General features: G+C 42.7%; 1 protein-coding gene across 4 annotated transcripts in view; it reads left to right on the forward strand.

Moving 5' to 3' along the window:
- FYN (FYN proto-oncogene, Src family tyrosine kinase) overlaps positions 1-27,072 on the forward strand; it is a 541,378-nt gene that overhangs the window by 401,851 nt on the left and 112,455 nt on the right. For all 4 annotated transcript variants that reach the window (XM_078649135.1, XM_078649136.1, XM_078649133.1 and 1 more), the window contains 2 exons: positions 11,804-11,902; positions 19,819-19,922. In XM_078649135.1, coding sequence (XP_078505261.1) covers positions 11,804-11,902; positions 19,819-19,922 — 203 coding nt within the window. The remainder of the gene's footprint in view (positions 1-11,803; positions 11,903-19,818; positions 19,923-27,072) is intronic.

Genomic DNA, 27,072 nt, shown 5'->3' on the forward strand with positions numbered 1-27,072 from the left:
CCCCCGCAGGAAAATGACCCAGTTAAACCAGGCTTTGAAGGTGGTTTTCGCTGTGTCTTTCCAGTTTCTTAAAACCGTCTTGACCGCGGCTGTGAGCAGGAGGTCAGTCAGGTCTCTGTCCATTTCGGATCTTATGGAAGGGTCGGTGTATCCCAGTGCTAGATGTTGGAAGTCAAGTGCTAGGGTGGCCCCTGTGACATCGTTTACCAGTGTGTTAACCGAGTCCCAAAATTTCCTGACCTTGATGCAGTGGAAAAGGAGGTGTGCCAGGTCCCCTTTCTGATTGTTGCAGTTCCAGCAGGAGTCGTTTTCTCTAATACCCATGGCCGCTAGTCTGGCTGGGGTCCAGTAGGCCTTGTGTAATAGCCAGAATTTTGTCTGATCTAGTGTTGTTGTCACCTTCCTTCTTGATGTGGATGACCAGAGGTTGGCGTCCTCCTTGTCAGTTAGTTCCCTCCCTGCCACTGTTCCCCAATGGGCTGTGATTCTGTGGTTAAGTTTAGAGGTGGTGGGGCACAGGGCTTTGTACATGTGTGCTACTTGGTGTCTTGTTATGTTTAGGCTCGTGGCATATTGCAGTATTGAGGGTGTGTGATCAGTTATGTTTGCTTTGGTGATTGCTACTCTCATCTTTAGGAAGTTATAAAGGTCTGCGCTTTCAAACTTGTGTTGTTCCTTGAGTGTGTCGAAGGTGGCCTGGGTTCCCTTATGCTGTAGCTGGCTTACTGTGGTTATGCCGTGTCTGTACCAAGTGGGCATGTCTAGTGTGTTGTTCCTGTATTTTATTTTAGGGTTGTGCCAGAGGGATTCTAGCTGCGTCTGCCTGATGCTGGTGTCTAGTAGCTTATCTATTCTTAGTAGGGCTCGCCTTGTGTTCCTTAGTATTGGGTTTTGTTCTATTGCGGGGTGTTTCGTTGCTGTGAGTAAGGCCACGGGTTCCATCCCTCCTAGAATTCTCTTTTCCAGAGAGAGCCAGGCAGGGGTGTAGTCCTTCTTTGGCGTTAGCCAGTCCAGGCCCTGTTTTGCTATGCATGCTGTTTGGAAAAGCTGAAACTTTGTCAGGTTAAGGCCTCCTAGTGTCTTGGGCAGTCTGAGCTTTTGAAGGCTGATTCTGGGTTTCTTCCCTCTCCAGAGGAATGTGTTGATCAGCTTGTCCAGTTTTTTGAGGAAGTCTGTTGTATTGGTTAGCGGTAGCATGCTGAGCAAGTAGTTGACCATTGGGGTTACCATCATTTTGATGGTTTCTATCCTCCCCCACCATGTAGTAAATTTTGGAGACCACCCCTCTAGTTTCTCCTTGATTTTGTTTAGGATGGCTTGTTCGTTCTGGTTTAATGTGGTGTGCAGGTCTCTCTCGAAGAGCAGGCCCAAGTATTTGATGGCTTTCCGTTGCCAGGTCAGTCCAGAGGACCCCAGCATTGTCTTGTTGGTGTGGATATTTAGTGGTTTGCACTCCGATTTTTCCCTGTTCAATTTATATCCTGATACCTGGGCGTATTGATCTATAGTGTCCATTAGGGCCGCGATGGATCTTTCTGGGTCCTCTGTTACAATGAGGACGTCGTCAGCATATGCTGCTAATTTGAAGGTCTCTCCCTCTATGGGTATCCCTTTTATGTCCGGGTTCGCTCGTATCCTGCTCAGAAGGGGCTCTATGGCCAGTAGGAAGAGGGCTGGTGAGAGCGGGCATCCCTGCCTCGTTCCTCGTTCCAGATTTAAGAGTTCTGACGTGCCTCCGTTCACTACTACGCGCGCTTTGGGTTCGTTATATAGGGCCATTACCATCTTCCTAAAGTTGCGGCCTAAGCCGAATTTTTTCATGCATTCGTCTAGGTACAGCCATGATACCCTGTCGAAAGCCTTTTCAGCGTCCAGGGCGATCATGACCGCCGCGTTGTTGCTTTTTGCTGCATGGTTGATTATGTGGCAGAGTAGTCTTGTGTTATCGTGTGACATCCTGTTCTTCAGATACCCCACTTGAGCGCAATGTATGAGGGATGGTAGGTATGAGTTGAGTCTGGTTGCTAGTATCTTGGCGTATATCTTACAATCCACATTTATGAGTGAGATTGGCCTGTAATTTTTGGGGTGTTGTGTGTCCTTGCCTTCTTTAGGGATTACAATGATGTTGGCCTCTGCCATCGACTGAGTCATCCGCCCCTTAAGTACACAGCTTGTGAATACAGATGTCATTGTTGGCCTGAGTGTGGCGATAAAGTGTTTGTAGAACTTGGCTGTGAAGCCGTCAGGGCCTGGGGCCTTGTTATGCTTTTTTTTATCTCCTCGCTTGTTATTTCAGTGTCCAGCCTCTCTCTTTGGGTTTCCGTCAGCTCTGGTGTCGTGATGCGATCTAGCAGGTCCTTGCCCCCATCTGCACTTAGTGTATCGTCTTCCCTGTATAGCTGCGCATAGAAGTCTTTGAAAGTGTCAAGTATCCCTTTATTCGTCATATGTGATTTGTTTGTCCTGTCTTTGACCGCTGCTATAGTGTGTTGTCTCCGCTTACCTTTGAGGTATGACGCCAGAGCCTTCCCTGCCCTATTGGCTGAGCATAGGTTTATTGCTTTGTATTTGTTGACCCAGGTCCCTGCCCTCTCACTCAGGATCTTGTTCAGTTCGTATTTTTTCTTTGTTAGGGTCGTGAGGGTGTTCCTGTCCTCTAGGTTAGCTATGTGTCCTGATTCTAGTGTCTTGATTTCTCTCTCCAGGTCTGCTATCTTCCTGCCTCTTTCCCTGTTCTGTCTACCTTTGATGCTCATTATCATGCCTCGCACCGTGGCTTTTAGCGCATCACAGTAGTTCTAACACAAGAATATTCTTCTCATAGGTTGAAAGAGTAGCCAATCAGATTCTTGTTCTTTAAGCGTTCTGAGTCGCCATCCTTTCAACAGTCAGAATAGGGTCATGTTAAATGATCAGAATCGAATCAGAACAGCCTTTGCGTGATGCGAACTGCTCCCAACGTGTGTACCAGCTGGTAATAATGTTCCAGTGGTCTGTGGAATATTGTGAAATTAGCACTTTAGATTATTTTATGCTAACTTATATTCAGAGTCTGAACCATTCAATGAATACTTTTTTCTTGCGTATTTAAAGGAGGGTCACTTGCCTCAACTCGACTCCTTTGACTTTATAGGGTTGCAAAAAGATATAGAACCAGTCGACATTGAGGATGCTATAAAATCTCTGCCCTCAGGCAAAGCGGTTGGTGAGGACACTATTCCGCTTGAATTCTATAAAACTTTCAGGGATATACTTGTACCTGTCTACACGCAGTTGAGTATGGACATCGTTAGCGGGGGCGACGCTCCTGCCTCATGGAGTACTACTAATATTGTGGTATTCCCTAAGAAGGGGAAACCAATTGATGACAGAGGTTCTTATCATCCAATATCCCTAATTAATTCTGACACCAAACTTTTTTCTAAGATCCTGGCTTTACGCCTTGCTCCTGTTAACAAGTTAGTCGCGGCGCAGCAGCATGGCTATGTCCCTGACAGAAATATGACGACTCAGAGGTCTTGTTGGAGCGCTAACTATTGACTCAGCACTCTGCCTTGCTTATACGTCAGCTAGCCCTAGCATTGTAACTTCTCAGTTTCTGTTTTTCGGGATTGTCCGCATCATTGTATTTGTGTTTCACATGTCCGGTAATTGTTGTAAAGTGCTCCGATACCCACCGGTCAGGTCAGCGCTATATAAAACTCCGCAAATAAAAAAAACATCAACACTGCTGTATCTGCCTTCAATGTTTCCGGCAAACTTAATCTATGGATAGGGATGGTCATGCTGGACGCAGAAAAGGCGTTTGACAGAGTTGTTTGGGAAGCTCTCTGGCTGACTATGCTAACATTTGGTCTTGGCTCTCGATTCATTTCCTCCGTGCAGAAGCTTCATAAGAAGCCGGTAGCAGCAATCAAATTGAATGGCATGACATTGCCCTTTGTACAGCCCAACGAGGGGCAGGGCTGTCCATTGTCCCCCTTAATGTTTGCACTTTATATCGAGCCGTTTATAAGGCATCTGCAACAGAATGGAGGGTTACCTCCAGTGTGTCTCAATGGCGTGGAACTTAAGGTTACTGCATACACAGACCATATTACAGTCTTCTCTGCTAACCCTGTAGAAGCTATAGTTAACATTACGAGAGAGGCTGAGATATTTGGTTCCTCTTCCGGCTATAAGGTGAACTTAGCTAATACTCAGGCAATTGTAAACTTTCAACCTGATAACCTGCCTCTCGCACTAGGGGTAACACAAAGAGCCACCTACCACAGTGTTTGTTTTAGCAGTCAGGTCAACGACATTGTTTCTTTAAACTACGAACCGTTACTCAAAACAGTCTCGGCTAAATTGCGCAGCTGGCACAGGCTTCCTCTCAGCATATTTAGGAGGTGCAACGTAATCATAATGAATGTATTGCCTAAAATGTTTATACTTATATCGTTTGATACCTCTTTGGGTCCGTCGGTCCCTCTTCAAGCGATTAGACAGTGCTATAGGCAGTTTTATTTGGGGGTATAGACGCACCAGGAGGGCTCTCCGGCTTATGAAATTACCCTATACACAAGGGTGTTTTAAGCTTCCAGAAGTCAAGCTCTACTACTGGGCTGCTTGTCTGGTCCAGATTCGGGGCTTGCTTTCCGGGTAGGATGCTGGTCCGGCTCTGCTGTCCTATTAGTTAGCTTGCGGTCCGTCGGCTGGGTTCATGTTATGCAAGACCTCCAATCCTAACTACTTCAAGCGAGTTAAGCTGAAGGTAGTAAGAGATATTGCCATGGATTGACAGGACATCCGTAAGCAATACTCTTTACCCCAGCTTTGTTATTATACGCTGCTATAGGGCAATCCTATACTGCCCAATATATTTTAAGATACTATCAGAAGAAGCCGGCTACGTAACGGCATCAATCAGACCGGACAACTGTACGATACACGCGGGTTTCGGTCTTTCATCTCATTAGAAGCCAAGTTTTGGTTATTACAGAATACCTTTTTTTTTTTTTTTTTTTTTTTTTTTTATAAAACTTTATTGTCAGGAATACAGGATACATAATTTCAATAACATATACATTGCACGTTCGGAGATTATTGTTTGCATAAGTAGGAACAAATGTCAAGATAGATCGTAATACAACATATATCGTTTGACATCTTGAGTATGGCATGAGATTGTCAGAAGCAATTACTACATAGAAAGCGTTCAGCTCCATACCCTGATGGTAACGGTGAGGCAGAGTATTAGTAGGCTTAATCACTTGACCCTAACAATTGCAACGTATAGCAAACAACAAAAGAAACTATAGAACCCAACTAAAGTCGTCACTCGACAATGAAGTATATAGTCTCACAGTCAACGGTAGGCTTCATCACCCGGTCCCTCCCCACATACCTCCATGCATAGTGCATGCACCCATACAGTTTATTCATCGTCCTTATCGGAGTCCGAATCCTCACCCTCCGGTAAGGGTGCACACGGCTCTCCCCTATACTTATTCCACGGCAACCAAATCTTATTCCATTTACGGGGGCAGGCCCGTAACACATAAACTGCCCTTTCCTTCACCATCAGGAGGTCCATATATCTGGTCCAGCCAGCCACCGTAGGTAGGTCCGGGGCACCCCACTTTTGGGCGATATCACGCTTTGCCACGGTCACAGCTAAAGTAACCCACAGCTGGCCATACCTGTTCAAGTCAGTAGGGTCCCAGATGTTCAAAAGGCATGTACGGGGTTCAGGTAGGACCGACACTCCAATGGGCTGAGAGACTGTGCGCATGATCTGTCTCCACACTTCTTGGATTCGAGGACATTCCCACAGTGTGTGAAACAGAGTACCTTCTTCCCCGCATCCCCTGAGGCAGTAAGGGTGTGGCGCCCTGTGTATTTTGTGGAGAAGTGTTCTGGTGTAGTAGGTGCGATGCAAGATCTTGAGTTGTACCAAACGAAACCTTGCCGATATGCCCACCTCTCGTGGTGATGCAAGGGCCTCGTTCCACTCCGTGTCATCCATCTCCCCAAGTTCCTCAACCCACCGGTCCTTAAGTGTCCGAGTGGGCTCTGGCAGGTTATTGAGCAGTTTTTTATAAGTGAGAGAGGTCGCTTTTTGCTCCATAAATTCCGTCAGCAACCTGTCCTCTAGGGGTGACGAGTCAGGGAGTGTGGTTTCAGGTGGAATTGCCTGCATTAGAGCGTGTCTGATCTGCCCATATCGGAATGCCTCAGCGGAGCCCATGCTATATTGGTGTTGGAGTTGCGTAAATGGAAGCACCTCGCCCTTGTCCCAGAGGTCTCCAACCACTGAGATCCCGATGCGGTCCCATTGCGTGAAGCCCTTACAGGACCGCAGGTTACCCAGCGCTGCAGTGTCCCACAGTGGCGTCATCTTGGTTACCTTCCCCCTCCAGCCCAGTCTGGATTGTGCTGTGTGCCATAGTGTCGCTGTATGGAATGTCGGGCCGAGTAGGCCCCTCACACGCGACGGAGTGTACAATACTGCAAGCATGCCGTCTGTCCCCAGTTGTGCCCAGTCAGCCTTGTATGCGGGGTCCTCCCGTGGGGTGTGTATCCAATGATTAATTATTTTAAGTTGGGATGCCCAATAATATAGCTGGAGATTGGGTAACGCAATCCCTCCCTCATACCAGCCTTTCACCAGTTTTTCTTGTGCTATCCTTGCTGGGCCATTGCTCCATAGCAAGCTGGAGATCAGCGCAGCAACCTGCATAAAGTATCGCTGGTGTACTATATATGGAGAGTTTTTCAGCACATACAGAAACCTCGGGAGTGCCATCATTTTATACAGTGCCGCTCGCCCAAGGAGGGTTAACGGTAGAGTCGCCCAGTATTTTATGTCTGCACGTAAGCGCACAAGAGGTGGTAGCAGGTTTTTAGTATAAAAGTCCGCGGCATCAGCGGTAACGAAAATTCCCAAATATTTAAAGGAGGTGGTTGTCACTGTCAGGGGGCAGTCGTCAGGTAGAAGTGGGTTCGGGCCCTTAAGTACGTACAGTATAGACTTGGACCAATTCAGGGTGTACCCTGACGCCTGGCCGTGCCTATCGCACAGCGCCAGTAGGGCCGGGACTCCCTCGGCTGGGTTGACCATGTATATTAGCATATCGTCCGCATATAAGGAGACTTTGTCTTCCCAGCCGCTCTCCCAGGCAATGCCTTGGAATAATGGTGTTGCCCTAAGCAGAATTGCCAACGGCTCCAGTACCAATGCAAAAAGAAGGGGAGACAGAGGGCACCCCTGCCTAGTTCCGCGCCCCAATGGGAATGGAGGCGAAAGACGACCATTCGCAGCCACCTGCGCGATCGGTGACGTGTAGAGCAACCGCACCCACGCAAGATATTTCGGACCGAAGCCCATGCGGGTCAAGACCGCGAATAAGTATTCCCACTCTACCATGTCGAACGCCATTTTGGCGTCCAGCGATAGAATCACAGCCGGGTCCGATAGTCGATGCGCCCGCGCCAGTACCCCATGCACTCTCCGCAGGTTCAGAGCTGTACTCCTGTGTGGCATGAAGCCCGATTGATCGGGGTGTATCAGAGTACTCAGGTGCTGAGTGAGGCGACTGGCTAGGAGCTTCGCCAAAATCTTTGCCTCAATGTTCAGCAAGGAAATGGGCCGATAAGAGGTGCATTCAGTAGGTGGTTTGCCTGGTTTCGGGATGGCCACTATCGTGGCCGTGCGCTGATCAAGTGGGAGCGAACCCTTCTCTACGCTATCAGTGTACATATCCAACAGTGGGCCGGCCAATGCCGAGGCATTCGCCTTGTACCACTCTACAGGGATCCCGTTGGGCCCCAACGCTTTGCCGGACTGTAACGCAAGGATCGCCAACTGGATCTCATCCCTCGTCAAGTCCGTGTCTAGTTCTTGTTGTGCAGATTGCGGAAGCTCCGGGACAGTGATGTGCTCAAGCGAGGCCAGCGCCTCCTGTTCCACGACGGACCGAACCGGGGTGTATATGTCTTGAAAGTGGCCTGCTAGGGTGCGAACTATGATGTCCGGGTGTGTCTGCAGTCGGCCCTCACGATCGTACAATCTCTGTATCCCTCTGTTAGTGCCGCCCCTTTTGTCCAACCACGCCAGCATCTTCCCGGCCTTATCCCCAACGTCATAGATTCGGTGTGCGGTGTTCGCCAAATGACCTTGAACAGTCATCTGGAGGTGTGCCCGGTGCTGCTCCTGTCGTAGGTGTAATGTGTGTGCGTTGCCAGGGGTGGGGTCTGACATGTGGGCAGTGTTCGCCGCATGGAGTGCCAATTCTAATTTAGCCAGTTCAGCCCTGGAATCCCTCTTGTGGCCAGTGATCGCCGCTATGGCTGCGCCGCGCAGAACCGCCTTGTACGCCTCCCAGAGCACCGTGGGCGAGGAGACTGTTCCCGTATTTTCGCACAGAATACCTTTTTGAAGTACTTACAAATCAGGGATTTTTTGTCAGCGGTCAAAAGCTATTAGTTACGCCAAATCCATCGGAAATACTGTTGAGAATATACATGAGTTCCGGCCGAGGCGCAATTTGCGCTGTTTATCAGAAATTTCTTGCTGCAGCTAATGATGATAGCATACAGATAGCTACCAAACTAAGTCGGACTCTTAGGGTCGATATAACGGCTGAGGAAATACAGGAGTCAATGGGTGCACTGGACAGGGCTGTAACTTCTGTCAATTTGAAATTACAACAGCATCCGACAATGTACATGCTGTTGTAATTTCAAATTGCTGGCGATTGTTGCTAAATGGGCTGTATCTCGACCCTCTATTAAGTCACTCTGTCCGAAATGCCAACTCTTTGCTGCAGACTTAAGGCACATGTTTATTGATTGCCCCAGGCTTAAAATATTTTGGAGTGAGGTTTCTAATACCCTTATTTCACTTATCGGCCAAAACTTTGAGCTTACTGAAAAAGAAATATTCCAGGGGATCAAATGTGATGATGTAAGGTATGCGAATCTTTTAGCTACTATCATCATGGGATGTGCCCTATGTATAGCTAGAGTCTGGATCAACAATGTTGGTCCAAATGTTGGTGAAGTTTGGGTTCAGCTCTGGCAGGTGTATGAGATGGAATTTGCTTTGGCTAAGGCCAGAGGGTCTTGCTCCTTGCTTAAATTTAATAGGATTTGGGCTAGCCTCCAATGGGATTAATGGGGCACTGTCACTTTATATATGTCAATCCTAAAAAATGGAAAATTGTTGTTATTCTTTGTACTTTTGTATTTCATCTTTACTCCGATACCGTGTTTATTTATATTATTTTTATTTTCCAACTATGACAGAAGCATCTAAGGATTGAAACTATGTGAAGTAAACATTTCCAACGTCAATGTATAATTCATGTACAATCTATGTTTCACCTATTCTTCCTTTTTTCCCCATCTTTTTCTTTGTTGATTGTACTGTAGTGTGTTAAATTTATGGCTCAAGAATTTTTTATTTTTAAAAAAAATGGAATATTGCGAAATTACTGTTCGCCTCTTCATATTGTCTCTCAATTTTTTGATACCCCCTTTCGTAAGGAATTCCCATATGTATTAATATGCAATATTTTGAAACACTGTCATATAACAACTGGGTTCGTATAAAGAATAGTGACCATAATATTGCATCTTGTATGACAACAAATTCCAGTCAGTAGGCAGAGTGTGGTTACTTACGTGTATGTAATTTAATTAGCATAGTACCCTCCTGTCCTGGAAAATTGTAGGGGAGGAATCTGCCCTTTCCTGTAACACAAAACCTTTTGACTGTCTGCACTTCCCTTCTAACCTCATCTGAGCATTGTATCATCTGTATTTTCTCTCTAACTTTATGCTTTTTTAGGTCTATCCTAGAGACTGCTTTAGGTAATATTATTATTACATGAGCTTGTCTCTCTCACCTCAAGTAATAATACAATCATCAATACATACCTTTGTAGAAACAAAGTGGTACTAGGGGCATGCTTGGAGGATGCCCTGACTTTTGCACCACCTCTTATAGGCGCATAGTCAGTGTGCCTCTTGGTGACTTCTTTGCCATTGCATCTGTAATACAGCACAACTGCAATACCAAATGATTCAGGCATTTCAGAAAAAAGCTCACTTACCATTGGGACTGTTTTTGCACTAGCACCAGGGTATAAATTACTTCACTTCAGTTTATGGTAGCGTTTATGAGCGAGGTGCGTGTAGGTGGTAGGGAAGATCAAGAAGAACTTGTAGGACAGATTTATGCTGACAGTGAGGGCTGTGGCATGAAACATCAGCACCCATATTCGGGCCGGTAATCCCACTATGGGAGAAAAAGAGGGATTCAACATGATGTGGGATTACTGGTGCAAACACACAACAATATTCCCTGCACAAATTTCGCCAGGAAAAAAATTGGAAAATGTGTTCAGGCAAAATCTGCAATATTTAGAATTTTGAAGCATGATTGCATCTGCTCCCATTAAGATCTGTAGAACTCATAATGATGTGGTAGTACCACATGCAGGGAAAAAAGAATTCCTGCAGTATCGATATTTACCGTCTAGCGTTACAGCACCATTGTATGAGGGCTCTGATTGAGCGTCCAGATATTTTCTTTGTGCCAGAGGAACATGAGTCCTAATGGGAGTGGAAAGTAGTTCCAAGGAGACAGCACATATATTTTATATCATGCATGGGTCCCTGTGACGTCCCTTCTTTCACTGAGTGTCTGTGCGAACTGATCAGCGAATGAGATATGTGGGGGTTCCACATTCGCATACAATTCTGAATGCTTTCACCGTAAGCCACCAGGTGATTTGCAACTCATTGACTATGACTCATCCCAACCTTCTTATCGATTGGTAGTCAATAAGCCTTCTAAATTCTTTGAGTTGTTTTTGAAGGAACCACTCCAACCATCATGGAGATGTTGCCCTCCACTTTAATATATTAATGTCGCTGCCTACAACTTCTACAACTTCTGTGAGTTTAACTTGAAAATGATAGTATTGAATCTTCCCCAGGGGGAGTGGAACATCATGTCCACTGTGTTGGGTTAACCACCACAACCACCGTCATCATCATCATCATCTTCATACTTATCATCATCATTGTTTTTTGTGTAGTACTATATAAAGCAAGCATGGACTTCCATCTAAAATCCTATATATTGCCCACTAATGAAAAGTGAGGGAATGTTCTCTTAAATTTTGGACATACACTGATTTAGACTATAAAATAAAGTACATTATTTAGTGATATTATTTGGTCCAGCACCTAAGATTGAACTGTCATGCAAATAGAGTGGGTATTCTGAAAAATATTCAGAATTATTTTTTAAAAAACATTTGCAATTCTCTACAATTTTTCATCCTTGTTTCAATTTTTCATAAGGTTTTCTGTGAACTATCTTCAATTCAGCTACATCTATTAACACCTCTTAAGATTACCTTAATGCAATTTGTTGATGGAAGCAATGTAAAGTGTGTGGTGAATTATTCAGAAAAAAATACCAAAATTATACATAAATTGTCTACTATCCTAATAGCAGCTGCTCCCTGTGGGCTTGAGCAACACCTGTTCCTTAAGGCCAGCAGGATAGTAGTTATCATACGCGTCACAAAAGTGCCCTAATGAAGATGCACTGATGCTATTGCGATATCTTTTTTTTGTCATGATAACTGTCATCTGTTAATAAACTTCTTCTGAAAGTTTTTGTTTTGGACTATGTTTGATTGAATATGCTTTCTGTACAAATTTGACTCATGATGCTAATTAATGCACCTTTCTTTTTGTCTTTTTTTCTCTATTTCTATCTCTCTTGCCCATGCTCCAGGGAAGGGGATTGGTGGGAAGCACGTTCCTTGACAACTGGTGGAAAAGGATACATTCCCAGCAACTATGTGGCCCCCGTTGACTCCATCCAGGCAGAGGAGTAGGTTTCCCTTCCATTTTGTTCTTGTTCGAATATTCTGATTTCAGAAGCGCAAGTAGACAACTTTATTAATGAGGAGGTCAGCTTGGCATGAACAGCGTACCTTTCAGATATGGACCACACAACTAAAAAATGATAAAATGAAGCTGGTAATTAATGGCCAACATGACTGTGTAAAGACAGGTTGTACATTTCAAATAATATCTACATCTGATTTTAGCTATTTGGTTCCTCGCAAATATTTAGATTCCCCTACGTATAAGGTAGTTTTGTTCATCTTAACCGCATGCGTGCTAAGCGTTTTTCCGCTGTACGCGGCACTTTTAAAAAACCCGCGGTTCATGACGAGCTCACCTCGTCATGAGCGTACGAGAGGCGTAACTCATGACGAGCTGAGCTCGTCATGAGCGTCGAAGGGGTTAATAATTTGGTTCCTAGCTTCTATTGGGAAAGCGTGACATCATTTATTCGATGGCCCCATTAAATTCACACATTCACATTGTCAAGATGGAGGGTATGGCTCTACTATTTACAGCTCTTCTTTTACTAAAATTGTCTAATGTGGGTTCAGCCATTGTTAGGCAGAAGAACCCTCTTTGCAGCAATACCACCATTTCACTGTAAGCCACACCCCTGCAAGTGAGGTGTACCTCAAGGTTTGGCTGCATCACTTCCGTTGTTTAACTTGTCTGTATCCTTAATCCATGATTTACTATTCTTCACTCCACACCTACATGCATTAAAGGTACATATATAATAATTTACATTTATGTAGAGGTAAGAATAGTAAATCTAGGCTTTACTGCATATATTTACCGTCACCTTATTTTGGTAGTCCATATTCTAGCTACAGTGTTTATGTAGCACAATATTTAAAACTCAGAGTTCTGGTATTATACCTTGGGGAGTGGGACCTGTCATTAGGAAGAAGAACTAAGTTGAAAATAGAATGTATCATTTCAGAACTTTTTAAAAATGATTGGTCTTTTTTAGTCTACAGATAAAAGGTATTGATCGTAATTTCTCTGCTGCTATGTATGTATGCAAAAGAATTATCTTCCTCGCTCCCGCATTAAACAAGCTCAATTTCGATGTTTTAAGACATGAGTGTAATCCTATTGGCCTTGACCCCCTAGTAGGTAATTAAAACCATACATTCGCGGGGTTACAACTTTCCGCAGTCCAGGCAGGACACCACACATACGTTATAATAGCCACGAATATGCCTCTCTCCAGTCGAAAATCCTTTTATTCCATTCAAAGCAATCAACATTTTAATTTCAAATATTTAGATATGTTTCGATGTCAGATTAGAGATTCTGTGCGTTTTGGGCAACTCGTACCATTTATCAGGAGAAAAATAATTTAAACCTTTCAGAATGCCAGTCAATGTGTGGCCAAGGTCATGGATTGTATCATCAATGTCAGTGGGTAATCAATGTAAGGCCCAGACTAGATACCAAATACATCCCTGATGAAAGTGACCAAACCAGCCCCATTATGTGGGAGGCCACAACTAGAACGCGGCTTTGAGGGCATGGATGGGTCATTGCAGTCCAACCTGCGCTGGCAGCACCCCCCTTAGCCTGCAGCCCACCTGGAAAAAGCTAGAGTGGCAGAATGGCTAATCCAGCTCTCAAGCCTCTCTGTGCCCATTGTGGGTGGAGGCATGGAGTGGAGTAATACTGTCCCCCAGCAATAAATGGTTTCTGTGCTACACTCAGGTCTGGGTTATGTTAGTAGTATTTCTTCTATTGCTCTTTTTATGTCAGTTGTAGTAAATTTAAAAATCTGTAGCAAGTCTGCTGTCGATCCATCGCTGCTCTGGAGCACCGGCGCTCCCCGGCTCCACTAAAGGCTAATGGATACCAGGCCTGCTGTAGCAGTGGTAAGACCCTCCAATTCCCCAGGTGATAGGAGTGTGCAAAATATTTCCCTTTGTAACAAGTGCTCGCAAACTAGAAGGACCACTTACCTTATTTTTCTGGGCTCATACTGCACCTCTTGGGAAATATGGCTGCACACGAGGTGCACCTACGCATTCCAGGTTGTAGAAAGGGTCCATAGGTCACGTTTGTCATGTGCATGGCATATGTAAATATTGCCTTAATTTACCAGAAACAGCATAGCTTTGGAATTTGAATGGGGTCAGGCATGCTGCGTAATATGGCCACTGAAACAGTGTTGAGAAGTCTAGCCAATATGTGTTTCCGCGCCAGGTCAGTTCCTAGTGGCCAAGTGCCCACTTTAATGTCAAACCATGAGCACAGATCCCAAGCACTGAATGGCTATGACGTCAGAGCTACCTTCTCACATGCTCATACGAATTGGGGTGGCTCAGAATGCAGAAGCTCACACTGTTAAGGATTAGCTCCCGCCTCCAATGCCAATTTCACACCTTAAAGGGCCATCCTGCCAACAGAACGAATAGTCCTCCTGCATCTCTATCGATCGGCAACAGTTCTAGAATGTTGTTTTGGTTGATGAGGTCAGCTTGGGTTTTAACCCCCTGGCTGCGGCCGGAATTTTGCGCCTGTGCGGCATATTCCGATCGCGGGCGTGGTCATGACGGCTCACGCCGTCATCAGCACACACACACCGTAACTGATGACGACCGGGAGCAGTCATCAGCACCGAGGGGGTTAAGATGTATTGTGACATCATTTATTCGACGGCCCCATTAAATTCACACATGCACATGGAGACAATGCAGTTTGCAGTTAGATATTGTGTGAAAATGCCTGCCAAAAAGAATTTAAACAAATGGACTCATCATAAACGATAAACTTATATTTGAGGATATGAGGTTCTGTTTTAATTAGATAATCAACGTATTCTTTCCTGCTTGTGCCAGTGTGATTTTTGCACTTGAGTCATTAGGCCATGGATAATTCGCTTGCACCATCAGGGCCCAGCAGATTCACCACATTATTTACGACATTTTGAGAATACATCTTCATTCTGGAAAGGACACTTGTTAAAAGTCTTCTCAATCACTGATCCTTAAAATGAGAATACAAAAATCCCAGATTTAAAAAGCAAACACAAGGGTGATTTGTAGTACCTGGAATTAAGGAATACGTACTTTGCATTATAAGACAGAAAAAGTGAGCCAGTATAGAATTTTTTTGTAAAAAACACAAGAAGATACACAAAACCCTTCTAGGTCACAGACCCTGCAACACACAAATTTGCTACTTTGCGACCACAAAAGAGTGTTTTATGTTGGAAAAGTGTTTATGACTGTCAAAACTGGTGTTGCAGTTCATTCCAAATCGCAATTAGGAGGGATTATAAATGTCAGTGGCGGCTCCCTTGCTAAGGCGCAGGAGCGTGGCCCTATTACTTTTAAGCAGTGTAATTAAAGGAAAAATAAAATGCTAATAACTCAATGTTATTATCATTTTATTTGTTCCTTCTCCTTTGCGGGCAGGGCGGTGCTGGGCTGCTCACACAGGAGCTGGGGTAAGAGTGGTTTGCCTACTCTAAGTGTGCATGACTGTTTGGTCGTCACTCTCGGGCTGGCCAAAGAGTCATGCGCACTTTGCATGTTCTCCACCCAGGCTGCATATAAGCCTGGGTGGAGAACATGCTCAGGCCCCCATTCCCTGGCTGAGCTCCGAACCATGGTGCTCAGACCAGTCACAACGCTGCATTGCAGCGTTGTGTTTGGCTCAGGGGATGCTTGGTGCTTCCTGTTCTGGTCCGCATCTAAAGTGGAATAGAGATGGAGAGATACGGCAATAAGGTAAATTTTATTTTATTTTTGGCACTGCAGTTGCAGCCACAAATCACTGATTAAATAGCAACACCGAGCTGGGGGGAGTAAGGGGGGCGGAATATGATTCACAAAGGGGACAATTTTCCATTTGTGAATTAAGTCAGGCTACCTCAGGGAGAAGAGGATGCGGGCGCTCCAGGTATGTCTTCCAAAAACGAAAACATTTTTTAAAAGCAGAACTTATTTTTTCAAAAGAGTCAGGCCACAATAAAAAAAAAAGTTGGAATATTAGCACACGGATAGAGGTCTGCTGGGCCTTGTAGGCAGTGACGCAACAAAACTTGAGGGGACCCCCTGCAAAGTACATAGATAGGCTCCTCTCCGGATTCACTTAGGAGCTCTCAGGCCCCCTGGAGTTTGGGGCCCCCCTCCTCACTGCGGGGGCTGCAGTGGCCTTTGTTACGCCACTGCTTGTAGGCCAAAATCCGTGCAGTCATAACCAATCGTAGAGGATTGCAAGTAGCGGCCGGCCTAATTTATATGTATTTGGCAGGTAACTTTGTGCCCCTCTGCGCATGCACATTTTGTGATGTGTTGTATGTTGCATTGCAAAATGACCGGCTGGCCACAAAAATCTTGTGCGCAATTCGCACCCACAATTTGAGTACTTCATGTACATATACCAGTCCCCTACAGCACTGAGTGTCTCATAATTTTATGGAACTGTTTGAGACTAATTTTTCCTGGCTTCAGAGCAAGTTACATACCTATTTTTCTAGAAGCTAATTAATCCAGTGTGCAGTCCTATAAGGTACTAAGGCAACATTCGCATGGACATGCTTAACAAATCACCAACTACTTCCAGAGATTCCCTTCAGTGACTGCAGGAGACTAACTTAATCTTAAGAAATCTTGGGGATTTATTTAGAGTTTGGAGGACAGGATACTCAGTCATACAGACTAAATAAGGCCCTTCTTTTTCAGAAATAAGCAAGAGCACTTCCCCTCTCTTGGTTTACTCCAACTGAGTAAGGGGATGCAATTAAACAATGTATTCTTTGACAGCAAACTCTACTTACAAGCGCTAAGGTACCTTCAAATTAACAGCAGTCACCCCACTGCCGATTTTATTACAGGCTTATTTTGTTGCTCCTATGATCATTAAAATAAATAGTAAGTAATTGTTAATAGTCAGCGCACAGCTTTTATGAGACAATCTGCTGGTACTAAAATGTAGAAGACACTATTAACTATGAAAACATCTTGAATGACATCAACAACAATGATAAATATAAATATGTTATGACTACTTCTGTCTTTTTACTTCAAGTAAGAGATGCTAGGAGAGATGTTAATATAAACATTAGGCATTGACAGCCTTTGTCCTGGCTAGGGTTCAAATCTGTGACCTACAGATCTCCACCAAGCACTAGGTGCATATCCATTATCAGCCCAGTGAACTATCTTGACAGTACCTGATTAATCGGTCATTTAGTTCGAATCAATACAGCAGCTATAATGGAATAATGGCAAGAAAAGATTTTTAGTGATTCAAGTTCCACCCCATTCCTTTTTCTCTTCCATGTTCTTAAACATAATCCACTACCCCCTTTCATGCTCCCTCCACCCAGCTGTTCATTATTATTTTTGTAACCTTCTCCAGGTTAAAACTTTACTGAAGTTAGCCTTCATAGGTACAAATGAATATATCAATACATAATACTGTACAAATGACATACTAAAGAAACCTTAGATGGGGAAAATAAAATGAAGAAACGTGAAAATATTTGGTTTGAGGTGTGTTGAAAAAACAAACATTGGAAACCCGTCCTTTTCGTAATGTCAGGGTTACCGGGCTAGGGGTTGGGTTTAGATGTCGGAAAACGACTATGGTAGGATTATGTGATGGGGAGGGTTAAGGTCTGTTGTTGAGTTATTTGTAAGTTAAGTTAAGGTCAAGGTTTTAGATAGATTGAGTGTAGGTTTAAAATTAAGACTGGAGTTAGGGTTTAGCTGCGAGTCAGGGTAATTTTAAGTACATGGGTAAAGGTAAGGTTAAGTGTTGGAAATGGGGTTACTGGTTGAGGGGTTGAAACCCTACTCGAGCAGCAACCACAATTTCTGTCAGGGCGAAGTCACAAGTAAACCCCAAATTAAGCTGGCTTAACCCTTTGGTAGCTTGGCACACGCAGTCATGCTTAACTTAGAGGTAATTTGTAAAGTATTTATGCAGCACTTCAAACAGTAATAAAAGTGATAACATAACACAAGGCAAATTCCACACCAATTTAGAAAGAAAGAGTATATTTTGATTTATTATTTCAGACCAAAGTGATAAAAATCCAATCCGGAGAACCGGAGACATGCAATTGTAAAGATTTTGATAAAAATAGTGCCTAAAAGCACAAAGCGACAACTCAGGTTATCTGGTTGCAGCGGACCAGGACAAAGTAAAAAGTTCAGGAAGACCACGAGGGAATGCAAGCTGGATACAGGGACCCAGTTAGAGCTGCGGGGCTTTGATACAAAGACTTGCATCGAGAAGCGCAGCACAACAGTGGTTCCGAGCTGCTGCGGAGGTCCTGTGTTGAGGATGTGTCATGCAGCAGTTCTGCTGTGGGGTTTCAAAGCGATTTCGAAACATTGTGCTGTGTTATTCTGCTGGGACCACAACTGAGCTGGCAGAGCACCTTCAGCCTGACTTCCACGGTTCTGGGACTGGGGTGGCACCACTTGGGGGGGGGGGGAGCAAGACTCACAGCAGATAGAGTCCAGGTGCTGGATTCAAGGCAGTTGGAACCTTTTCTGTCCCTGAGGCTCTGATCAGGAGGCCAGGCAACAAGCCCTTGGAGTCACTTTGGTGATGCTGGGATCAAGATGTAGGTAGAGTCCTTTTCATTCAGCCAGAAGGGCAACAGAGTAGCAGTCCTTCTTGCGGATCAGCACAGCAGTCCGTCTGAGTCTTCCACAATTCCAGAGGTGTACTGAAGAGCTGGGTCTGAGGATCCAATATTTATACCTGGTACTCATTTTGGAGTAGGAGTAAGTTTGGAGGTTTCCACTCCAGGAGGTGCATGGAATTTTCTGTCTCCCTGTCCTGGCCACAGCTTGTCTAGTATCACAAAGGACTAGTGTCAAAACCATTTGTGAGTGTATTTGACTGAGCCTTTGAGTGTGTGGTAGGTGAAAGCTCCTCCCGCTCATCATATCAGAGATGGTCCATTCTGCCAACACCTATTCTCCCTTTGTCTCACTGTCTGTATAAATGGTGTCCACCTTTATTGATTAAAGTGGTCACAAATGAATTGAAGTTGAAAGGATTTGTCAGTTGTGGCACTGTTGATGTTGTAAACTTTCTAAAAGTGCCATTTTCATAATTGTGACAACAAATCTGACTTTACAATTAAAGAGAGTTTTAAATTATAATTCTTTGAATACCAAACTCAACATTCCTACTTGCTCCCAATTGAAAGTTATCACTTATTAAATGTAGAGAAACCAATGTTATTCTATGGGAAAGGTAGGTCTTGCAGTAGTGAAAAACTAATTTAAGTGTTTTCACTATCATGACAGGTAAACATGAATAGTACATGTCCAAATGTTTAAGTACATTGCACTCCAGCCTGTTTAGGCCTACATTAGGGGTGATCTATATGTATAAAAAAGGATGGTTTACCCTGGCAAAAGGATTTGGGATAGTTGTTTGAAATATGGGGTTTTTGTTGGGATTATTTTAAAGTTTAGGTTTGATATATGCATTCATTTAGAGTTCATGGTTAGGCCTCTGGTTATGGTTCAGTTTTGGTTAGAGTAAGGGTAAGATACAGGGGTAAGGATAAGAATTAGGGTTTAGGGTTAACATTATGTTTCATGGTAGGTTTAAAGTAAGATGTAGACTTGAAGTTAGGTTTCTGGGTGGTGTCAGGTTTAGATTTACGGCTGTTTTCAGGATGATAGTTAAGGTTACGTTTAGGATTGTTGTGAAAGATTTTCCTTATTCTGATGTTCCTCATACTGGTTTCTTCACAGTTGTTAAGGAGTCTAAAGTACAGTTTTCTTTATAATGTGTCTCCATGAACATCATTATTCATTGTTGCATTCTTCATTATTAGCACATGGACCTCAATGTTCACTTCTGAAACCTATATTGATGTGTTTGTCAGTATGTTAATATATTATTTGTATTTTACCAAAGGTGGTACTTTGGCAAACTTGGCCGAAAGGATGCTGAGAGGCAGCTGTTATCCTTTGGAAACCCTAGAGGTACTTACCTCATACGTGAGAGTGAGACCACCAAAGGTAGGTTGGTTATGCTTTACTTATATCTTGCCCTGTGGTTGACAGTGTGCAGTGATTACCACCTCAAAATCTGGTAACGTTATTGGAAATTCAGTATACTTTTCCCAATTATGATCATTTCACATTGCATACAACTATGAAAGCAGTACCATGACTATTATAAATACTATTTAAAGTACTTATTAAAGTTATGAAAATTGCCTGAATTTGTGATCTCAAGTCTTTTGGGAAATGTATCTACCAATGAACTTTGTTGAAGTTCACATTTTCTGTTTACTTTTGATGTGGTGAGGGTTGTCTGAAAAAATATTGAAGCTAAAAATATTTTGTGGACAGAATATCGTGTCACAAATATTGAGGACCAAAATATCGAGAAGGTAAGTGCAAAAGGTAAATATAGATTTACTATCCTTTACTCTACTTTTATATCTATCATCAAGGTACTTAAGTATAGAAAACGTTTTTTACATATAGAAACTTACCTTCAGAGTATTTTTATCCTCGATATTTAGTCCACATGATATTTTTGGCTCAATATTTTGTCCAAACACCCTAGTGAGATGTCACTTCTCACTACACAAAATGGTGAGAAGACACTCTCCCATTTTGTACAAGGTTATTCCTCGGAACATAAAGCCAGACTGAGGCGAAGGAGGTATCCGACTAATTGTATTTTCCTCAGCAACCTACCCTTTTCATAAGAACTTTTGTTTCTTTTTTCTTCCTGTGTTGGGGGGAGGGTTCTGCAAGTGGGACCAGCAGCTTTGAGCTTTAATATTCTCCACAGGAAACAAGATGACTTTCTGCAACCTAGGAAAAAATCGCATGCACAAGTTGGGAATTGACGGTTGAAGGATCAGTTTGTGTTCCCAGCAAGCCGTGGAGGCAGACAGGCTTCTCTTCTCCAGCTTTACAATTTTTGATTTCAGCGGTCAGGGCAGAGTTAATTTTTTGTCTCTAATGAGCCACCTTAAAAAGACACTACTTTGTTCCCCTTCACACTCATTAAGAGCATTTGTAATTATACCTTTTGAGAACTCAATTGAAAAACAATTCCCCTCTTCATCAACTCTTTTCAAGAGTTCAGAAGACTGCAGTATATATAACAAGCTCTCAAGGGAAGATCCCATCGTTTCATGGACCATTCTCAATGGACAGCCATCTAGGCTAATTTGTAGCATCTTGTAAAAGGAACACCCGCCAATCAACTGGATCTTCAACTTGCCTATGTTAACCACCTCTTTTTTTTTTTTAATATTTTTATTGAAATATTTGTAGAAAAGTGAATTGTGCCAGCAATGTGAGGCTGTTGTCCATCAAGAGTAGAGGTATTTAGCTATTCATTGAACCCTCACAGCAGAATTGTTGCTCCCTGTAAAGGTTCTGCAATTTCTGGTTTCATTATTTCAAAACCAGCTGAGGTTCCCGTCTGAGGATTTTCTCACCTTTCTTCCTTTCTCATTTCTGCAGCATGTTCATTCAGACCTTGATGGAAACTTGATTGATTTTTCTCGCCTTTCTTCATTTCTCAATTCTGTACCAAGGTCATTCTTGACCTTGATAGATGTTTCACTTGGTATGAGAGCATATATAGCAGATATTAAAACTCAGCAGCCAGTTCCTTGTCGTATGTGTTGTACTAGAAACGTCACTGGAGGGGTCTGGGCAAACCCGACCCATCTCTGACTACAACTAGACTTTTCTCATCGATATTGATAAACTAGAGCTTGTGTCTCTCTAACAATAACACAAACATTTTCAAGGGTCTCTAATTTGCCATTCTGGTACTTTGCCTCCTGTGGAAAAAAAAAGAAGACATACTGAAGAATTTCCCGCTAACCACCCACAGACATTATTTGAAATCTGGCATTCATTTAAATTATTCTTGGTTTACCATTTCATCGCTGTGCCTTAAATAAACATTGCACTGTTATTGATGTCAAAAGGCATTCTTTACAGAATTTTGTTAACTCAAGGAGGTGATTTGTTCCCTACTCATCCTCCTCCTCACCCACTCTACCCTGGTGCATTATTTCCTTTATTCTTTACAGTGGGCTGACAAACGTTCTAACACGAGAGAAAGATGAGAGTTTTTTCTAACACTAAAGTCTCTACAAAGAAATATATCTTCTACAGAGAAATAATAAATTAAAAATATGTATATATTGCAAGTGTATTTTATTTGCAATCTCTGAAGAGCTTCCCACATTTCGATTTTCCACTCAGCGGCATCAGTACATTTCATCTGACTCGTTTGTGAGTTCAAGAAACTGGTATTGCACAGATAAACACCTATCTTCATTGATACAAGCAATTGCTTTACTTTGCAAATCCCATGTTTTTCCCACCGGCATAAAAGATCCTTTGTCTGCTGAAAACTACCAATGGGGCACATCCATTGGCGTCAATCTTGCTCTAACACGAATATTTGGCATTTTTGCCTATATTAGGATAGTGGTTGTAAGGGTGTGTCATAGGATTAGTCAGAAAAAAAACGGACAAATGAAGTTGCCACATACACGTTGTTGCTTTCTGTCTTATTCTTAATCATGATGGCAAGCAATGCTATCCCTTTCCTCTAGCCTATAACTAAATATTGTAGGCACAACTGGTGTATTACATGCGGGAAAGTGCTTCAGTCTGTCTATTTCACGCAGAATATGTATCGGAATGGGTACTGTGTGCAGTACAATATTTAAATTTGAGAAAAGATATTTATGAAACAATTAAAAAAAATCTGCAGTTTTCATAATCCTATTAAATGCATCCACTGCATGCATGAAGGATGAGGAAACGACTGTTACACTGCTTCAAATACTCGGGTAGAGACTTGGTCTGTGTAAGGAGCAGAACACACAAGGCACCTTTCTTAATGCATGTTTTACTTGTGAAGCGCTATTCACTTCCTTTCTCTAGACTTCAGTGCTTTTTACCCCACCTATCTCCCTTTGTAGTTTAATACCCTTCAAAAAGGGACTAGTTTGTGGACCTGAAAGATGGCACAGTTTGTCATGCCTGTGCACATGGAAGATAAAGGCCCACGCAGGGAATTTTGGGGGTTTATTAGGCTGGACGCCCCCTAGCCAGCCCATTTTGTCTCCTCTCATGCCCCTTTCTCATGTGGTACGCAAACAAATGATGAACGGAATGCTAAATAAATCATACATACACCCCCAGTCAAGAGATCTGGGTTAAATCCATCGTTCTTTTGCTCACCATGCCACCCCAGTTTAGATCCAGCCATATGCAAATCTGTCTTGACCCTGTGCCTCATGGGAACAGTCCAGATCGAACTGCCAAGCCAGGTCCTTCCTGGACCGGAAACAAGCATCCTGGGACCGGTTTCTGGGTATTACCCTTCATCAGCCAGGCTAGCTTGAATCCAGTGGCTCAGTGAGCAAGGGGCCAACGTCTGGGCTTTCCCATCCCACTTAAGTTGAAAAGTGCTACGCAAACAAATGATGGCCGGAATGCTGAATACATCATACATTCACCCCCAGTCAAGAGACATGGGTTTAACCCATCGTTCTTTTGCTCGGTAACTAGTCACAATATCAAAAAAGAAATATCAGCTGAACAGAATATTGATTTTTTTATATAGAATTAACAGACTATAAAATTGCGAAAATATAGTGGTGCAAAATATCGAAATTCAGGTAAGAAATATCGATTTTTATAATATCGAAGTTAATAATGTTGTCAGTCATAATATAGTTGTTAAAAATATCGATTTTTTTTTACAGTGTTTTGAGTGTTAGTGTATGTGTTAAAAGTATATAATATGTTTGTAATGTATGTTTGAATTTTTTTAAAGTAATGAATTTTATGTTATTTAATTTTTGCGTAATTTAAATCCGTAGCAGGTTTTGGGTTTATAGGGGAATAGGGTGGGAAGTAATACAATTATAGTAAATGTATTATGAATTTTTAGGAATTATTAATTATTTGTAATTTAATTTAGCGTTTTTGTTCTGTAGCGAGTTGTGGGTTTATAGGGGAATAGGGTGGGAAGTAATTTAATTGTAATTAACTATTTATTTTTATTTATTGGTATTAAAAATGAATTTATTGTTAATGAATTATTAATTAGCCATTCATTTTTATTAATTGGCAATTATTTTTTATGAATTGAATAATTGATAATTATATTAATTGTATTCATTTGTTATTTGGAGCGGGCTGTGGGTTTATAGGGGAGTAGGGTGGGAAGAAATGTAATTGTAATGAAGTAATTATTGAAATTATTTTTGTGTATTGATAATTAATCTACTGTTAATTATTAATAGGTATTTCTTATTACTAATTAATTTTAATAAATGTTTTATTGGTATTGATAATTTATTTTTATTTAAATATTAAATCATTACTTTCCCTACTGTTGCACTCACTGAAGTGGGAATAGTAATTTTTACCCCTACCCTATCCAACACTTTCCCTACTGTTGCACACACAGGAGTGGGATTAGTAATTTTTACCCTCCCGCTATCCAACGCTTTCCCTACTGTTGTACTCACTGGAGTGGGATTAGTACTTTTTACCCTCCCGCTATCCAACGCTTTCCCTACTGTTGCACTCACTGGAGTTGGAATAGTAATTTTTACCTACCCGCTATCCAACGCTTTCCCTACTATTACACTCACTGGAGTGTGAATAGCAATTTTTACCTCCCCCCCGCTATCCAACGCTTTCCCTACTGTTGCACTCAGTGGAGTGGGAAAAGTTAATTTTACCCAGCTGCTATATTACGCTAAAATATTGAATTTTTTAAATAATATTAAGTTAATATATATATGTATTAAAAAATTAAAATGCACATTTCTCTTTTTTATCACATTCATTATTTATTAATTTTAAGGGTATTTAACTTTTTTTAAGTATGTTTTACTTAATTATATTTATTATTTCATTAATTTTACATTACTTTTAAGACATTTAAAAATTCGATATTTTAACAAACTATATTATTTACAACGATATTTTGTATTCAATATTTTTGTACTTACCTGTTTGTAGATAGGAATTCGATTTTCTGGTGTTCTATGTTTGGTCAGCGATATTCTCGCAGGTCTATATTTTGATTGTCGATATTCTGTAAGTGATTCCTTTTGCTCATCATGCCACCCCAGTTTAGACCCAGTCATATGCTAATCAGTCTTGACCCTGTGCCTCATGGGAACAGTCCAGAGCGAACTGCCAAGCCAGGTCCTCCCTGGACCGTAAACAAGCATCCTGGGACCGGTTTCTGGGTATTAACCTTCATCAGCCAGGCTAGCTTGAATCCAGTGGCTCAGTGAGCAAGGGTCCCACGTCTGTGCATACCCATCCTACTTAGGGTGTATAGTGCTACGCAAACAAATGATGGACGGAATGCTGAATAAATCATACATTCACCCCCAGTCAAGAGATATGGGTTAAATCCATCATCATTTTGCTCACCATGCCACCCCAGTTTAGTCCCAGCCTTACTCAAATCAGTCTTGACCCTGTGCCTCATGGGAACAGTCTAGACTGAACTGCCAAACCAGGTCCTCCCTGGACCGGAAACAAGCATCCTGGGACCTGTTTCTGGGTATTACCCTTCATCAGCCAGGCTAGCTTGAATCCAGTGGCACAGTGAACAAGGGACCCACGTCTGGGTATACCCTTCCCACTTAGGGTGAAAAGTGCTATGCTAACAAATGATGGTCGGAATGTTGAATAATTCATACATTCACCTCCAGTCAAGAGATCTAGGTTAAATCCATTGTTCTTTTGCTCACCATGCCACCCCAGTTTAGACCCAGCCATATGCAAATCAGTTTTGACCCTGTGCCTCATGCGAACAGTCCAGACCGAACTGCCAAGCCAGGTCCTCCATGGACCGGAAACAAGCATCCTGGGACCTGTTTCTGGGTATTACCCTTCATCAGCCAGGCTAGCTTGAATCCAGTGGCACAGTGAGCAAGGGACCCACGTCTGGGCATACCCATCCCACTTAGGGTGAAAAGTGCTTTGCAAACAAATTATGGACGGAATGCTGGCCTGACAGTTCGGGCTGGACTGTTCCCATTGGGCGCAGGGTCAAGACTGATTTGCATATGGCTGGGTCCAAACTGGAATTGCATGCTGAGCAAAAAAAGATGGATTTAAGCCCATATCTCTCTACTGGGGTGAATGTATGACATTGTTCTGCATTCTGTCCATCAATTGTTCTTTTTGCATTTGTCACCCCGAGTGAGATGGGTATGCCCAGACGTGGGGCCCGTGCTCTCCATGCCACTGGAGTCAAGCTGTCCTGGCTGATGAGGGCTGAAAGCCCGAAACTGGTCCTAGGATGCTTATTTCCAGTCCAGGTGAGGACCTAGCCTGGCAGTTCGGGCTGGACTGTTCCCATTGGGTGTAGGGTCAAGACTGATTTGCATATGGCTGGGTCCAAACTGGAATGGCATGGTGAGCAAAAAACGATGGATTTAGGCCCAGATCTCTGCACTGGGGTGAATGTATGACATTGTTCTGCATTCTGTCCATCAATTGTTCGTTTTGCCTTTCTCATGTGGTGCACAACATATGGTGCTTCTGTAGATTAAAACTATTCTTGAAATTAACTTTGAATATTATAGATGGGTAGCTGTGAATTAAGGGGATGTTTTGCACCAAGCATTTCTGAGTGACATCAAATCGGTTGCAGAGGGAATTTTATGTTGAATTTAGACCCCTCATATGTGCACATGCTTTCAACATGCACGTTGGGCAGAGGCCTAATGAGGGAGCCGCACCAAACATGTGAAAAAAGAATTTGAAAAAAATTTCCCTTCTACTGCCCAACACCATCATTCTCCAGTTTCACCCTTCCCCACAGGCAAATTACAAAATAAATACCGCCAACGCCTCATCCACTCTCTGAAAAAACCCTTCCCATCAATCTACAAGTATAAAAAAAGAATACCTGTCCTCCGGCAGTGCACAACTTAATGGATTCCAGTACAGTCCTTTGATTAACACAATTTTAGAGAACTGCACTTTAATAGCTCTGACAAATGCATAGTTACAGTCTAATACAGTGATCATGGATGTATTATGTTTTGCCTAGTTGGACCTCCATAGCAATACTTTGTTTTTATTTTAGCAAAAAAGTGGTATGCCATGCCATTTTGTTGATGAAATAAAAACA

Source organism: Lissotriton helveticus, chromosome 6 (genome assembly GCF_964261635.1).
Source record: "Lissotriton helveticus chromosome 6, aLisHel1.1, whole genome shotgun sequence".
Lineage (NCBI taxonomy): Eukaryota > Metazoa > Chordata > Amphibia > Caudata > Salamandridae > Lissotriton > Lissotriton helveticus.